This window comes from Centruroides vittatus, unplaced genomic scaffold (genome assembly GCF_030686945.1).
Source record: "Centruroides vittatus isolate TY-2023 unplaced genomic scaffold, ASM3068694v2 contig_911, whole genome shotgun sequence".
Classification (NCBI taxonomy): domain Eukaryota; kingdom Metazoa; phylum Arthropoda; class Arachnida; order Scorpiones; family Buthidae; genus Centruroides; species Centruroides vittatus.
In genome coordinates, this window is record NW_027122600.1 from 18,413 (window position 1) to 36,111 (window position 17,699).

The 17,699-nt window shown below is 30.4% G+C and overlaps 1 protein-coding gene across 1 annotated transcript in view; it reads right to left on the reverse strand.

The window, feature by feature from the left end:
* Positions 1–5,965: 5,965 nt before the first annotated feature.
* Positions 5,966–17,699, reverse strand: part of LOC136984284 (casein kinase I-like) — a 67,661-nt gene continuing 55,927 nt past the window's right edge. The window contains exons 7-10 of the mRNA XM_067281213.1: positions 16,189–16,337; positions 9,583–9,666; positions 7,518–7,732; positions 5,966–7,430 (exon numbers count right to left, since the gene is read on the reverse strand). Of these exons, the coding sequence (XP_067137314.1) occupies positions 7,379–7,430; positions 7,518–7,732; positions 9,583–9,666; positions 16,189–16,337 (500 nt within the window). The 3' untranslated portion in view covers positions 5,966–7,378. The remainder of the gene's footprint in view (positions 7,431–7,517; positions 7,733–9,582; positions 9,667–16,188; positions 16,338–17,699) is intronic.

Here is a 17,699-nt window from a genome sequence, read left to right on the forward strand (position 1 = left end):
ACTGCTGTGAATGTAAATGAGTTACTTGTGTCATCATTTTATAGAGCTGTTGCATTCATTCCTTTGGTAATTATTGATTTCCACAAGAAAAGATTTTCATCAGTCATTCTATCCTTTGAGGCATTTTGCTTCATTACTGGAAACAAGGCTGGCTGCAGAGAAAATTTGTGTAATTGAAGGCCTATGAGCAAGACAACTACAGCTGAATGATGCTGCCATTGGGAATACCAGCCGTGTAGACAAGCCTGTCTGGATGACCATCAACCATTGATGATGATGTGCTATTGCAAACTGTTCAACAGGAGCCAGGCAGCAGCATTCACCAACTGTCTGATGAATTCAGGGCTTCACAATGAACCATTGTTCAGCATTTCAAAGGTCTTGGCTTTCACAGCAGTAGCCTTCGAAGTACCCCATGAACTGATCGAGCAACAGGCACAAAGGACAATAAAAGTTTGCAATCATACATTACAAAATCCAAAAAACGACAGGTTCTGGTGCAGGATCATAATGGGAGAACAGGATTTCTGAAAAAGATCCATTTTCTTAACGGGAAACCAGTGGCTCTGTCCAACTGAAGTGCCAGCACAAGTGGTTCAACAAGGACGGTTCAAATGAAAAGTCATGCTATGCACTTGGAGAAATTTGGATGGTCCAGTGCATTGGAGCTGGTTCCTAATGGCTGGGCCTTGGATGGCAACCTCTATGTTGAGTAAATGAAGTGGGTGTTTGAAGTCCTGCGCACTTGCTATTCAGCATTGCTTAATCAAAAGTGTACACTACTATAGCATGATAATGCTCCAGCACAGCATTCTACAGTGGTCCAAGAAAACTTTGATTTTGATCCCCCCTCCAGCATCTCTAAGTTTTGCCTTACCCAGCTTACAGTCCTGACCTTGCTCCCTCAGATTTCCACCTCTTCTGGTTGTTGACACACTTTCTGCAAGGACGTTCCCTCAATAGAGTGCATATGTTCAAAATGGGGTTTGTGAGTTTTGACATCAAAACCAGCCAAGTGGTATTGCCGAGGAATCCAGCAACTTGCAGAAAGATGATTGTTAGCTATGGTCTCGACCCACTTTATTTCAAAGAATGACCATGTCTTTTGTATTTTAGTATCAATAAAGTTTCAAAAGTTCCCAGACACAAGATACAAATCGACTTGATAATTTCAACAACCTTTTTGTAGCAGTGACAAAGTGATTAAAAGTTGCTTGTGTGAATGTGCCCTTGGTCACAAATATTAATCAGAATTTAAGAATCAAAAGTATATTGGGTAAATACTGGATGATATTCAAAACACTCATGAGCTGAATTTTTGGGTGTGTAACACAGCAAATGTTTTGAATTGCTTTTAGCAATTGTCAAGTTACAGAACTTGCTCAGAAATAATCAAATAATAATGAAATTATTGCGTATTTTTTTTTGTCATTTTTAATTGGTTTGTCATCTGTTAACTTTTAAACAAACTGTTTTGCATATTTTTGCAGAGACGTAGCCTCTAATAAAAGGTTGAGAACAAATCTTCCATTCCATAGACAGTGATTCGACATGACAAAAATCAAGACATTAAAAATTACATAGAAAAGACTGAAATGTGTAAATTCATCAGCCATTTTTTGAAAGAAATCCATATTGAACACTCTTGATAAATTCAGTTGCTGAAATTTTATTATAATTTCGTAAACATAAGCTGGTTTTTAAAGTCAATCTGAATGTAGATACAGATTGCGTTCTAACAACTTTAGTGGATTATATATATATATATATATATATATGTTACAGTAAAAACGCGTTTTAACTAGTAGAAACTAGTTTTTACTGGATGTCATTGTTATAACTAGAATTAGCTCAAATTCATTTTTGACTAGCAGTAAAAACTAGTTTCAACTAGACAAAACATGTTTTTACTGTAACATATATATATAGGAAATTAGGCAAATAGTAGCAAGATTTTTGTGAATTACCATAATTTTATAAATTGCATTGTTTGAATTTAAATATCTGATAGATACATATCTAATTTTAAAGAAAAAGTGAAATTAATTCTCAACTTTTTGCATTTGAAACTAATAATTTTGGAAAGGTTATAACTTTGTTTTTAACACTGCTGATTTGCATCATTATTACCCCAAAATATATATAAACAATTTATTAATTAGATAAAAAATGCAATTTGTTTAAGTGAGACAGAAAAAAATTGTGATTAGCTACTTTAACTTTTTGCCATGTAAGCACCGAGGCTTTCCCTTTGTGGACTTAGTCGGGTTTTGAGAGATAGGATTCATCTGAAGTTTGACAATCAGATCAAGCCTAAATGTGACAAATCATTTAAAGTTTTGTAAAACATAATGAATTCATAACACACAACAAAGAATATGAAGGAATGTTCTATATTTTCACCCAAAGGAAATCTTTGTCAGCAGTCTTTTACTTTTGATTAAAAACAACTCTCGTTTTGTTTATTTTATCTTGGACGGTTTAACCGACTTTTCACTTTTCAAAATATTTAATCTCTAGATTTGTCGTTCTTGCTGCCTACCTGGACTGATCGAGTCGTCAGATTATAGAGATTTGTCTTAAGAGATTCAGGGAGAGTTTGTTTGAAACAAACTTTTTACGGCATGTCAATTGCTGAATAAAAATCTACAGAATACTTAAATGTGGATAGGTTTTGTCTATAAAGCATTAAAATGCTTTTATGGATTTTACTAAGTCCAATAAATGCATCAAGGAATGTGCAACGGAATTTTTGTTAAACCAATGTAACAGAATGACAAAAATTCTTCATTACAGTACTTTTAGAATGAAGTTCCAATAGTTATTTTCATTAAGAATTTGATACTATTTAGGTCTCGGCAATTCAACCGAAAGACTCCTCAACTATTAGGTCATACAGAATGACTATACCAAAAAGCATTAATGAACAAAACATTATTTATTTAATAATGTTTTGTTCATTAATGCTTTTTGGTATAATTTTTGTTTTATAATGAAAACTTAGCATTAATTATTGCTTGAAATAATTTTTAAGCTGAAATATTGAGGTGTCAGGTTTATGTAAAAAAACACATATAACAGGATTTAATGAAACTCCATGCCATTATTTCAGGGATAGATTCTGGGATAAAAAAAACTTAAAATCCTCTAAGAGTTTTGTCAAATTCTGCTTCGTTTTTGAGATCCATCCTGCCCCAAAAAAGTTCCCAATTCCCTACCAAAGTATTAACATTATTTGTCAAGTTTTTAATGTAATTTTGCATTTTTTTAAGCTTCTGACTGATGTAACTGAAGCTTCAACTGACTGATGTAAATAAATATTGCCCAAGTAGACCCTACTGTAATAAATGTAAACAAAGCCTTATCTGTTATAAGACTTTGCAGTAAACACAAAAAAAACTTTGCTGGAAAGCAAGTTATTCAAAGTAAATTTACACTGTAATTTGGAAAAACATTATAAAAAAACAATAATTTACAAGAATTGCCCAAAATGTCCTCCCTGGATGTGGACATGTTCTACTATCTCAATACTCAAATGAAAATGTGAACCCATTTTAATAATACAGTATTCGAAAAAGCAGATTTCAATGTTTAAAAGTAAGCTTTGGTTTTTACATGTTGGTAACACAGAAGTGAGAAATCAAACAGCTGTATCCCTTTGGAGAGGTTTAAAATGGAGTTCTGATATTTTTTCAAGGTCTGGCCTGCCAAAAATTCACAATTTGAAAGACTTATGTAGGATTTTAAGCTTCATTTTTGACCCTAAAATAATTGGATGGAACTACATATTTATTAGACTAATGAACCCTGTATATACATTACTAGCTGTTACCAGCAACTTCGCCCATAGGGATTTTGCAATTTGATAGAAATAACCCTCCCTTGGTACTTCACTAAGATTCTTAATCATTAGTTCTTACTAATTTGGTAAAATTACCGATTTTTGTTTGCTTTGAACTATGGACTGCTAATGCACCTAAATTCAAGTTTCAAATAATATGGGATTCCGAGATACGATAAATCTGAGTTTAATTTTTTTTTTAAACATAAATGATGTTATCCGAAAATTCCTAAAGTATAAATACTTATAGAAAAATAGAGTTTCAGTTACCCCACTACCTCTTTGTTATGGTACTTACTGCCTTTCAGGGCTGAGACTTTTTAAGCCTTAATCCTCTCCCCCACAGAGGAATTTCCAAAAATCCCTTCTTAGTGTGCATTTTTATGATTTACCCTGACTGTGTACCAAATTTCACCTCTTTAGATTCAGCAATTTGCTCTGGGCAATGATGAATCAGTCAGTCAGTCAGGACATGTAATTTTATATATATAGATTTCAATCTATCATTAATAGCTAATAGTCATATCTTAGTACCCAACGATATATCCAAATTGAATAATACTGGTATGAAGTTTTTTAAAAAATGAATTTGAAAGTAGCACTAATGAAAAAATAGTAGTGATTGACTCCATTCTCATCTGTTTTGTGTCAGTAGTGGTGTATTAGTCCTACTGTTGTATGGGTTAGCAAATTTGATAACTTAAATTTTGCAATAAGAGTAGGTTCACCATCTTGTTTTCATTGTTCTTGGGATACAATTTGAAAAAATTTTAGTCCTACAAATTCCCACTGTCATCTGCTGTCAGTCCTTAATCTCAAGAACTGTGTTAGATAGATGAAAGTCAAGATCAGATGTGGAAAGCCCCAATTAACTTCTGCTTTGGACTGGAAGTCACATTATTTCAATTCAAAAATTTTCTCCCAAACAGAGTTAGATGAATGACAAAATTTCAATGCTAACAGGAAAAGTATGATGTACAGGGACAAGATACTACTAAAGTGCTTTGCAACAATGTCACAACAAATAATTGTTTATATTATAATACTATACATTTTTTATACAATAACATTTTCACTGATGTCTATTTATACATTCTTGACAGGAAGAAACTTCTTTCTAAATAAAAGTACTAAAAAACTCATTCATTGCATTACTGCTTACGAACATACCCTTTAATGACTCCAATAATTTTACTAATAAACATTTCAATCTATTAATACATGATTAGTAGCATTTTAATTTTTTTGGAAAACTGTTTGGGAACAAGTTAAATTTTTCCTATTAAAAATAGCAAAAGATACTCCCTGATATTTGTTTCTGGGAATATGTTAAGATACGAATAATGGGGGTGTGGCTGTATGGCTAAATAATTCTCTTGGACACTTTGTATTTTATAGCAGGGGTACTGAACTACTGCTGGTGGGCTGGATGTGGCCTGCCTTGCTTCTAGACAAAAAAGAAATAATCATTTAATGCGAGTAAATCAAACTGAAGCTAAGGAGAGGGTCATGTTTACTTAATTTTCTGAGAAAATGGAACCTTTTTTTTTCAGTTGGACGACTTAACTGCTTCCCAAAATATTCGATATTTGTAATATGTTCAAATGTATTTACTCAATTTACATATACAGTTTGAGTTAGCGAGAGAAAGATATTGAATCACTCTCGGCCACTGCTGTTGTCAGAATTAATAATGTGGCCCTCCTCTTGAAAAGCTTGGGGACCCGTTCTATAGAATCAAGTGAATGTTTAGTAGTACTATTCACATTTTACAGGACTAAGAAGTGCAGAGTTGAAGTACCATATTGGTATAATTAAAAATGTTTACCTGTTCATTTCTATAAATAAATCTAAAAATTGTTAAATTAGTAATTCCTATTAATTTTTAATGCCAAAAATAATGATGTATATATGAATAATTTTAAGAATGCCAAAAGAAGACAATTCTTATTATGGTTTTCTTTCAATTGTAAATGGAAAGTTACCAAAATTCTCAATTATTATTATTCAAATTTCATATTTAAGCTTTGATTGTCATCACTAAGCTATTTAGTACATGCACGAAAGCTGTTAATGCCGACAAATAATTTTTCATAAGTTAGCGATGAAAAACAAAGGCATGCATTAACTTTTTCTGGTTTATTCCAGCTGTACAAGATACAAATATTTCAAGTTTTGCACTACAATAGTACAAGCTGCTACAAAGATCCTAAAAAAATTAATTGAAACATTGATAGTATGAAATATTTTAAAACCATGTGTTTGGAATAAGGATCATGCAGTATATTTCAACCTAAAGATTCTGTACAGTAAAAAAAGTTTCAGATGGTACATAAAAAACTTAATCACGCTTATTAATAAGGAACTAATACATGTTTATCGACTGTCGATTTCTATTTAGAGACAAATAGGAAGGCGAGATCATAAGCTGACTTCACAATGTCTATAACATTTTCTTAAAAAAAAAAAAAAAACTTGCAATAATTATAATAGTAGTAGTAATAAATCAGGATGGAAAACTTGTGTTTGGTTCAGCACCAGAATACTCCTTTCTACTTAATTTGGCAACTTTTCTTTATAGTTTTTGTTTGCCAAGGCTATCTACAGAATACATTACTAACATTTACCCAATTTTCAGAAAAAAAAATTTATTTATTGCCATGGAAAAGAAATGAGAATTCTGATGCTATATGATCGATTACCACGTAAGTGCACACTGAAAGACTCGAAACATCACCAATGTCACTCGAATCGCAGTGGGTGATGATTAAATAAAATATTTACATCTGGACACCGAGAATTATGAATCACACCAACGTATGCGGCAACTAGAGGGGAATTCAGCGTTGTAATAAAATGCATCCGAGGCACAGGAATCACATTTAGGTCATTCTATCTCATTTTCATCTGAACTATGATAACTGATTAATGCACAGAACACTTGACTGTCACCAGTTGAAATCATTTTTTTTTGTTTTTTTTATTGTTTATTCTTTAAGTACTTTTAAATTGATCTTTTAAAAGAAATTTAATTTAGAATCAAGTCAATATAATAAAATTTAAAATTGTATTTTGATACATAAGAACCGATGAGCTTTGATATCCGTTGTGATTCAAAAAATGGGAGCTGGAGCGCATCTACAATAGCCAAGAAAAAAATTTCCTGAAGTCTCTCAATGCAAATAAGATTGGAAGAAAGGAACAGAGGTGCTATATCCACTCTTGTCCTCACAAAATCAAAGGTGTACCTTTCTTAGATGTTTTGACTTTGTTATCTGGACACTAAGCCACATATTTAAGCCATTAAAAGATTCCATGCTACTTAATTTGTCTGTCTGATATCTTGAAGTTTTTTCTATGTCTGTAGTGCCACAGCTGCAGAACAAATCAAAGACATGGTGAATATGATTGAGAAGATCGTGAAGACATTCAGACAGTGGCAGTTTGAACGTGGACTGCACCAATGCTTTCCTTGGAATCCGAAGGCGATGTCTGTAATAACACTGCTTCCTGTTCGGGACTACACATGACGGCGAGTCATTTTTGTCTTCCTGGTTTTTTCCGTTTTTTCTTGAAGAAGCAACAACATCTGTTGAAAAAATGATAAAAGCATATTTTGTATTACAAGAAATAGTAAAACTTGTATCAATTAAATTTTAAGCATATTTTGACTTACTTAGTCTCTGAAACAACTTCTACTTCTACTGGAACTGTAATTGGTGTGTTGGAGTGACCTGTTGTGGGATTATCGTTGGCTAACTCACTGTTGGTTGAACTGACAACCTGGACGGATCCGTGACGATCTGCTTGTGTGAGGTTTGTGCCTAGCATGCTCGATCCTGGCTGTTTGTTTGTCTGTTCCAGCCATGCTGTTCTTTGTTGTTTACCATGCTGAAAATAAATTTTTCATTGTCTTTATTATATAGAAGTTGAAAATAGCATATTTAAATTTGCAACTGATTCAAGCATTAAACAAGAAACTTTATGACTAGATAATAATAACTGAGTTAGTATTTGTCATCAAACATATTTGAGTACACAAATAATTTCATTAGTCAAATTGTATTGCAAGAACTGTAATTTTACTACTTTTCATAAAAATACTAGCCTAATTGTTAAAATTTATTTTTTTCTAGCATAACATACAGAATAATAATGTGGTATGATCTCACAAAAATTCCTATTGGTTTGTGCCACAATCTAACTCAAATTTCAAAGTACTGTATCAACTAAGGCCAAAAGTAAACCAATTCATTTTATATCTGTGTAAAGTTCTCTTCTCAGTAAGCAATTGATGCATATTTCAGTAATATATCCTTTTTTTCACATAAATTTTATTTATTGCAGATAATTAAAAATATATATTTTTTTATTTTATAATATATTATTAATAGTAATATAGATGTAATTTAAAAACCTTTAAAAGGGAAGGTACTTTGATAAAAAGTAAAATCACTCTGATTTTTTCAAGTCTTTTTTACTATTATTATTGTCAAAGAGATTTACTTACACTATATGCATTTCAAACTGTATTTTCTAACGGTTCCTCTTCAGTAGGCAATACAGAAGCACAAAGTAATGCAATTTGAACATATAAGAGTACTGAGATAGGTATCTCAGTACTCTTGGTATGTATATTGTGGGAGATCAGTTAAAATATATCAATTTGAACACACTAATTTAATAGATTAATATGTTTATTTCTTGCTCAACTACAATACTTTTTGGCCATTTGTGTATTTTTCACTTTTTTGTATTTATTAAAAATATATTCTTATGTTTAACAAATATATTATGTTTGATATTTCTCCATACAATAGACAGGTATGATTTAGTTCATAGACACATTTATGTAGGTTTTTCTATTAATGTTCTAATATGCATGATAAGAAAAATTATTACATTATTGAATGTAAGTAAAAAATTGATACTGTAATTTAGACTGAAAATTCATTATCTAAACAGATAAATAATAAATAAATTTAATCTCTATTGATTCAGTATACATTTTTTAATTACCTAATAAACAATCTCTTAATATTTTGTAGTTAAGCTAAATTTATATACTTTGTACAGTAAACAGATATTGGTTAAAAAATAATTAATTTTATAACTTCATTTACTTATTAACTTTTAATCAAGTACTGTGGATGAAATAATATTGAATACACTTAAGTATAGTGTACTCTTACTGATCCAAACGTTATTGTACAGAGTTTTATATAAAGAAAATCAAGTCAAAAAGGACTACAGACAAATCTTTGCTAGACAATTTAGTGGAAAAATGATCAAAATTGGTTTGGATTAACAAGAGTGTATATAATACAAAAATACCATATACTTAAAGATACTACTGTACTGAATAAAACATATACAAAGCAAAATAATATCTAAACACCCATGATTTGAGTTGAACACTAAAAATTTGTTAGAGCTTTTACTTTAAAAAATTGATTCCAAGAACAGACTTTTGTATACTTTGAAAACTTCTATAGAAACAAACATGAAATATATCAAAATGCCACACAGCTAAACAACCATTTGTAAGCCAAATTTAAAAATAAAAATTATAATAAAAAATTAAGAGTAATATTTGAAAGAATATTGCAAAAAAATAATGTAATTTAGTTAATGTATTCATCCTATGTGAAAATACAATTAAAATTTACTGCAACTCTATGATATATATTTGTTGTTAATATTAGTTTAATCTAAGTCATAATTTTATTACATATACATACCCGTGTATCTGAGGTAATATGTCTTTCTCTATTTGGAGAAACAATCACTTCTTGACCAGTTTGTAAAGATCCAACTGGTGTGGACTAGAGAATATAATAGTAATAGTAATATCAATATCTGAAATTTATAGTATAGCCTTTCTATTTTTCATAATCATAAAATTTTTGTACAAACCTTCCCAGATCTGTTACGTTCAATATTTGAAGGCAAAGCATTTCTGAGTTGTTTTAATTGAAAGAAATTTGGAGGCTGATTCAATCAGTTAGAAAATATTTGCATGCAAAGTACAGAAAGAATTAAATAAAAAGAAACATGCAGAGAGGAACAGTTAATAATAAGAGTAATCAATGTGCAACAGTTAAATAAAAATATAAAACAATAACAAAAATTGTGCAAAATCTAATATTTTTAGTGCCTTTCAAATTTATCATAAAGAAATCTTTGTATATATATTTAGTCATACCAAATTATTATTTGAATTTCTAAAATTAACCACCAGTAAATTGTTTAGTGATTAAAAAAATAGAAAGTTTAAAACCAGTTTGAATTTTTAAAGAATAAAAGTTCTTTTAAATGTGTATTTATCATAATTTTCAAAATTTGATGAAAAGAAAATATTACCGTGTGGTTGATATTGGTTATGAATTGTCAACGCCAATAAAAAAAAGCAGCTCAAAAAATAATTCTAAAATAGTGCCTGTAAGTTTCATGAAATATTTGCTTCATACAATGAAAAGTGGAGTCAAGTAAGAATGTAAAAATGCTTAAAAGAACTTCAAGGAGGTCAAAATATTTGAGAGAGATTAAATGATTTTCAAAACTTGGAACATAAATATATTTTTGATTAAGGTCCTATGTTTGAATAAAAAACAAAAATAAATACAAACTTTTTCTTATAAATATAAAAACATTCATATGGTAATCTTGTTTGTTTGGATTAATTAATTAATGTTTATATAAACAAAAATAAATTTTAAATAATTATAGGTTTAGTAGCTAGGAAGCCAGTTACTTTTACTTATCTCAATTTTTAAAAGTTGCTTGATAAAAGTTACGAAAAGCATAATAAAAGGAAAAGTAACAGAAATATTTGCTTTATACAATTAAGTAAATAGGTTAAATAATTAGAAATATCATCTAAACTTTGAAAATTCACTAAGAAATATTTACCAAAAAATGTCAATTAAGAAAAATTTCTTGAATTCTGAGTTTTCCAAGCAAATTACATTCCTGGTTGAATATTTTGTTAACTAAAAGTGTAGGATGTCCGAAAATTTTTTAATATCATTTAGATAATTATAAATAAATATACCAATACCAATAAATATACCAAGTTTAGCCACATCTGCAATTGAGCTCAATATATCTGGGACAGACCATCCATGAAAAATGAATCTGTCCCCAAAATGGAGACTCCAAAATCTGTCATGAATTTGAACCTAGCTGCCTCAGAGCATACTTCTTAGCCAACCTCAAATTTACATTTAAGCTGATATCATAAACAAATCTTATCATCAAAAGTACCAACTCAGTTGATGCAGCAGAAAATGGATTGCATATTATAGTTTAAAGAACTGAAATCTGTCCTAAATGCATGTGACAGATAAACAAATTGAGAGTAATTCTATTGCAGATAATTTTGATAGAATTATAATTTTATTTTGGGCATACTTTTAGTAAATGTACAAAGTTCAGAATCAAGCTAAAATTTTATAAACTGAAATATTTTGAATTTGGATAGGTAGAGATGAATTAATATTTTTCTGACTGAAAACTGTCCAGAAGAAAGCACAAACAGGTGTACAGTAAGACCCCGCTTAACACAGGAATGTGTCCCTAGACAAAGCGCTAAACGAAACAGCATTAAACGAGGTCATTTTAACACAGTAAATAGGGATAGGGGAACACACAACCAAAAATAAACAAATTTTACTTTAAGTTATTTTTATATTAATTTGTATATTAATACAGTAGTGAACCGAAAATCGGAATCAATTGGGGACTGGGGTTGTTCAGATTAGGGATTTGTTCCGATTACCCATTATGTACGAAAAAATATATTAACCTGTCTGATGTTCAAATTTTTCTCCGTTGCGTGTCGCTTCGTGCTGAATTTTTGTCGATTTTAAGCCTAACGAAAATTTTTAATAATAATAATCGAGGCTATCGTATCGTTAAAAATTATTTCTGCATTTTGTACAAACAAAATAAATATATTGAAGAATATAAAAACATGAAAATTATACTTTAGAAGTAAATTTAGTATCAAAAACGTTCGATTCGGCACGACACAGTCCGACTGAAAATCGTGCCGATTACCGGGGTGCCGATTTACGAGTCTCTACTGTATATGTTAAATAACATAAATGTATGCACACACAAGTGTAAAGTTCATTTTTTGTGACAAAGGTCTTGACTTTCGTTTTTTTCCAATAAAGTAGTGAAGTTTCATTTGTCACTTTTTTCTTTCCTTAAGCAAATGTTGGTAGCAGAAGATCGCAACCAAAATGCTTTGGTTTTGCTTTTGCACTCCTTTCAAAATCTGGATCATTCGCTACAATTTGATCAATGTTTTCAGTTTCCATTACCAAACTTTTACTAAGGAAATCTGTAGTTCTGTCTGTTTTTCAGAATCTCTATTTTCCAGTTCTACATGAATTCGTTGTTCTGCCAGTTCTTGAAGATCGTCGTTGGTAAAGCTCTCACTAGAAACCTGCAGTAACTCCTCAACATCCTGTTCGTCTACATCAGGGGTGGCCAACAAGTCGATCGCGAAGCCAATTTTGGTCGACCGCTTGCGATGTCTTTATTTATGTGTTACACTTGTAACTGAACGCAACGCCTGAACGTAACAAGCAAACACAACAATATGCATGCAGTTATGACTCGACTCATAGAAAAAAACAGCCATTTAGCTTGAATATTTGGTATTGTCATACGGTAGCTTCTTTTCTTTAGTACATGTATTAACAATATTATTACTATTTCTCCCATTATTATTAAGGTAATACAGTAAAATAGATTCCAAATCTGTCTTTATCTGTAGCTAATTCGAATTAATATTGTTAATAATTACTCATGTTGTTTTATTTCCCCTAAATGTGAGTCTTTTGGCCCGTTAAATAATTATGTTGTTTTTAACGTAGGTAGATATACAAAGTGTTTCAGTACGACATGCACTCCCACGATCGATAGATTAACAAAGAATAAATCTAAAAATCTTATATCATTCTTCCATGATAATCTTCAATCAAATTATCAGCCATACTGTACTTTTTCATATTTACGAACAAATAGTACCACAACTTATACATTGCAATTGATAAAAAAAATTAAATTATATTGTAAGTTACTAAAAATCTATCTTGAAAGATTTTTTTAGGTACCGCCTGTACGGAATGAACTGGTAGCTGCAAATATCAAAAGTTGGGTCTGGAAATTTATTTTTTTATGAGCCTTATATCTCGAAAACTTAATAAGTGGTTTAAAAAATAGAAAAATAGTTTTGAATATATTTTGCTTATCTACCCATAGCTCGCGGGAGTGCACCTCGTACTGAAATACAGTGTATAAACATAGTATGTATTACACACCTCCCCCTCTCCACTTAGACTATGCCTATGACAACAAGTCGATCGCGACACATTTTTAAGATAAAAAGTAGATCTTATGTACACAAAAGTTGGCCACCCCTGGTCTACATCTCCTAGTCTTGCTGTATCGATTAGATTGACAATTTGGCCAACCTAATGATAGTGATAGGCTCTTCTCATTGAGAATTCTTGGATACTTTCAGCCATAACTTCTTTCATACTTTGTTTGTGCATTTATCAGTTAATTCTTGCCAAGCAAAGCCGATATTGCCTATGGCATCCGTGATATTATATTTTTTCCAAAATTGCACCACACCAAACAAACACAGATTTAAAGAAAGTACACCATTTTGCCACCTTTTTCTGATTGGTTCACGTTAGTAAATTATTGTATTATATATGAATGAATGAAATGCTGTGATAATTTAAATTGGTGTAAATTTTGAGCTTTTTTTAAGGCTTCAGCAGACTGCATTATATCCAATCAGCATTAAGCAGGGTCTTACTGTAACTGAAAAATTTGCAATATCAAACCATCTTCAGAAACTGCCAAACATATGGAATAATGCTAACTTTTCAACTGTAAAAAAAAACACATCATTGACTCTGTTCTAGTTTTTCCTAAAAAAAGAAAAACCATTTAAATCCTGAAATATTAAGACATTACTTAATGTCATACATCTGAACTTTCTGATTCACAACAAGCTTCATATATTGGAAACAAAAAAATTAGTGGATAAATAAATACACCCTGAAAAAGCAAACTGAAAAGAGCAATACTGTAGAAGGAAAAAAAATTTTCAACTTTTAGATTGCATAATGGAAGACTATAATAAACATGGCTACATATCGGAATTGGTATCTGATTTAATTCAGAGTAAAACCAAATAACATTTTGACTTAAACTGAGAAGTAATGCTCTTCACACTGAAACCTATTTGATTAATAATAATACTTGTGAATTTTGTACAACTAAATTTCATAAATATTTCCATTTTCTTATATCATTTTTAGCCACTTTTTTTTTATTATGTACCTAGAGACAAATCTTTACATGATGTACATTTGCATATATACTGTATATTTCCGCAGATAAGACGAGGTATAAATTTTCGTAAAAATTTTATAGTTTTAGCATATATCTGTTTTATAAGACAACCCCCAAACTATCGACGACCTATGAATTTAGTTTAAATCAGTGACCATCTTCTGGATAATAATACTGTATAGCAGTGTTTTCCAACGTGGGGCCCACACCCCACAAGGGGGCAATTTGATTGTTAAGGGGGGCAATTCGAAACTCGTCCAGAGTTTAAGTTAACCGTATAGCCGCTGTATGCCATATTTATTGTAAATATTGATTTAAGTTAGTTTTAATTTTCTTTGTTTCCTTTTCCTTCTAGAACTTTCCTTTATAACCCTTTTCCCTTGGGGTGGGATTAACAATTCTGGGAACCACTGAGAACAAAGAGATGAACAAGGCCCTGAGGCCGGTGAAAGAGGAGAAAGAACATTCTTTGCCCAGACCTCGAGGTGGGCAGACGTGATTTGTCGTGTTCTAGGTCGTGTTTGGCAATGACTGGAAAGTGCAAGAGACTTTGATGAAAGGATTGTGTTTTATCGTGGTTACAATAAAACAGTGTGACAATTAAGTGCCAAGAAAAAACTTCAACGAACATGGCAACGAGAGACCTTCCAAAAGAGTTCAACATATATGTTGGGGAGCATAAGAATTTTAGAAAGGCTTAGGTGGGGCATAGCACAAAAAAGGTTGGGAAACACTGCTGTATAGCGTATATGGAATTATGTCCTATTCCGTAATTTTTCGAATAAACAAATTTTATTTTCTGCCTTGCTATTGTTGCAAACATTCACACTGATTCAGGCATTTGGGTAATGACCTTGACTATTCACAAAAATGTCGTACAGGCTATTCTATTTTGTGGACACGCTCTACTCTCTACTAGTAAATAATTATGGTTTGTCTGTTTTTTATAATGATTTTAATTTATATAAATTTCAATCTAATTTTTTTGTATCTGTCCTATAAGACAACCACGGATTTTCGGGGTCTTTTTTTATGATTCAACTATTGTCTTATCTGCAGAAATATATGGTGTATGTATATATATATATATAATAACAAAAACATATTTTCATGATCATGTATGTTATCATGTTTGTATCATTATCAGATAATTTTTGAAGAATTATGTTTATTTGAATTAAAAAGAAAAAAATAATAATATATTTTATTGAATTAATTTCTAACTGTATTGTTTTGCTTTTTATTCTATATTTAACTACTAAACCGAAAATACTTTAGCTAAAGTAATTAAATTACAAACAGAAGCATAAATTAATCTTTACATGTGTAAAAACATTACAAATATTTATAGTTTTCAATTTATAAAAGCAAAGAATAGCAACCATAGAATTGTAAGCTTTGATTAAGTATAGTACATCAGCAAATTTAAAATCCAGATTTATATTTTATTTGTAAAAATGAATTGAAAGGCACTAAAAACAGAAATTAATAAATAATTCAAATGTAATTAATCAATATATTTTTCCATTATGTATAAATAATAAATTTATTAAAAGTTGAAATTTCTTTAATAAATTATTATTGTTATTATTTATTTTAATAAGAAAAGAAAAAAAGGGGAATTACAGATGGAGAAAGAGATAAAAGTGAATAATAGTGATGGTGAAAGCCAAAAATTACTATCCTACCAACTTATTAATGTAAATTTTCTTTTTTTGTCAAAAGTATAATTTAGAAAAAAAAAAAAACAAGAAAAATGGATAAATATAGTAAATGATTTAATCATAAAAAATCAAAACAATACCAGTCTTGTAAGTGTATACTTGTAGATCAGTATCTCAGTAATATAAATGTATTGTTCAAAAATTATGAATTTAAAAGGCATCATTAAGTTGGTTTGATAATAAGAATTAACTCTCAAGAAATTATTTCTTTTATATATTATTCAGATTCATATTACTTACAAGTTGCTTTCCAGTCCAATCAAATTCTCCGTCGTCAATAAAACTTTTCTTTTCAAACAGATCTTGAAATAATTTTCTAAGATAATCATAATCAGGAGTTTCAAAGAAATCTAATCTTCTGACATATCTCAAATAGGTTGCCATTTCATCTAGAATTAAAACAGTAATATTAATATTTCTCTCATGTTATCATTCAAAATAATTTCTTTAGCATATAAATTCCAATTTCATTTTATTTGACGATTAAAATTATATATAAAAATTTTATTGTGATACAAATATACGAGTGTCTGTTAAATCACAGTATGAAAAAATTTATAAATCACAAAAATTAGCTCCTGTCTATACAACATCATCATCTTATTTAATAAATATCATAAATATAACCAGTAATGTATGATTTCTTGAAAATTTTATAAACATACATATGAATGCATACATGCATTAATAAACTACATATACAGCGAGTGATCAGTTAACAAACATAATCTGTTGCATGACTGTTCGCTATCCAAATTGTTCATTAACGAATTATCAATTTACCATAGGTTTCTATGGAAATTTGATTAATTCATTCTTGTAAACTCCAAAAAATAAAAAATATATACTTTCTTACTATGTTTATTTATATGTAATAATAAAAATACATATATACACAGTCTTGTATTTTTATTAGTCATGTTTTTTCCATTTGTGGGGATTAAAGAATCTGTCTAATGTTGATTGCTTTTCTCTCTTCTTCAGGATTTTTCAGAAGTAATTAATAGAATTGTAATTGTAGAGACCCCCAAGCCTATTAACCTCAACCTGGTTTGGATGCCATTCTAAGACCGTTGTTCTGATATCTGCTATTAAAGATCTTTTGAAGAAGTGGGAGGATATCTATTCATTAATCCTCTTTTTCAAAGAAAACATATCTCGCAGAGTTTCTTGGTGTTCTTCATTCATGAGTTCTTGGCATTCTTCTGTCGTCAGATCAGTTTTAAGGTTCCATTATGAGCTCTTCAATGTTCTTTATTTCTCAGATGTGATTTTTGTTATTCCTTTAGCTACTTGAGTCTTCTTAATAATACAGTATCTTTCTTCGATAAGACTGAACTGCAGCCTACTGTAGACCTGTTCAAGCCATACTGCCCAGCGACATCAGACATCACCTGCCCACTCTCTACCTTTGCTATTATACTCTCACCTTTCAAAAATAAAAACCGACATAAACCTTAACAAGTGCTTGCTTGACAGTCTTGTGAATGCTATAAACGAATTGTTTCTGTCAGAAAAATATAAGGCTGGAATTACAAGGGAGAGTTTCAAAGTTCAGAGGAATACTATCCAATCAGTATATACCGGGTTGAGAGTCGATGTTGGCATCTCCTGCACTCCGAAAAGTTTTGAATTGTTGCCTGAAGACAAGGGAAGACCAAACAGTATTCATTATTTTACGTCGCTTCTTCTTGTGTTTGTTCTGTGAGGTGTTCCTTATCCAAACACGTGTTCATTATCCGAACATAAAA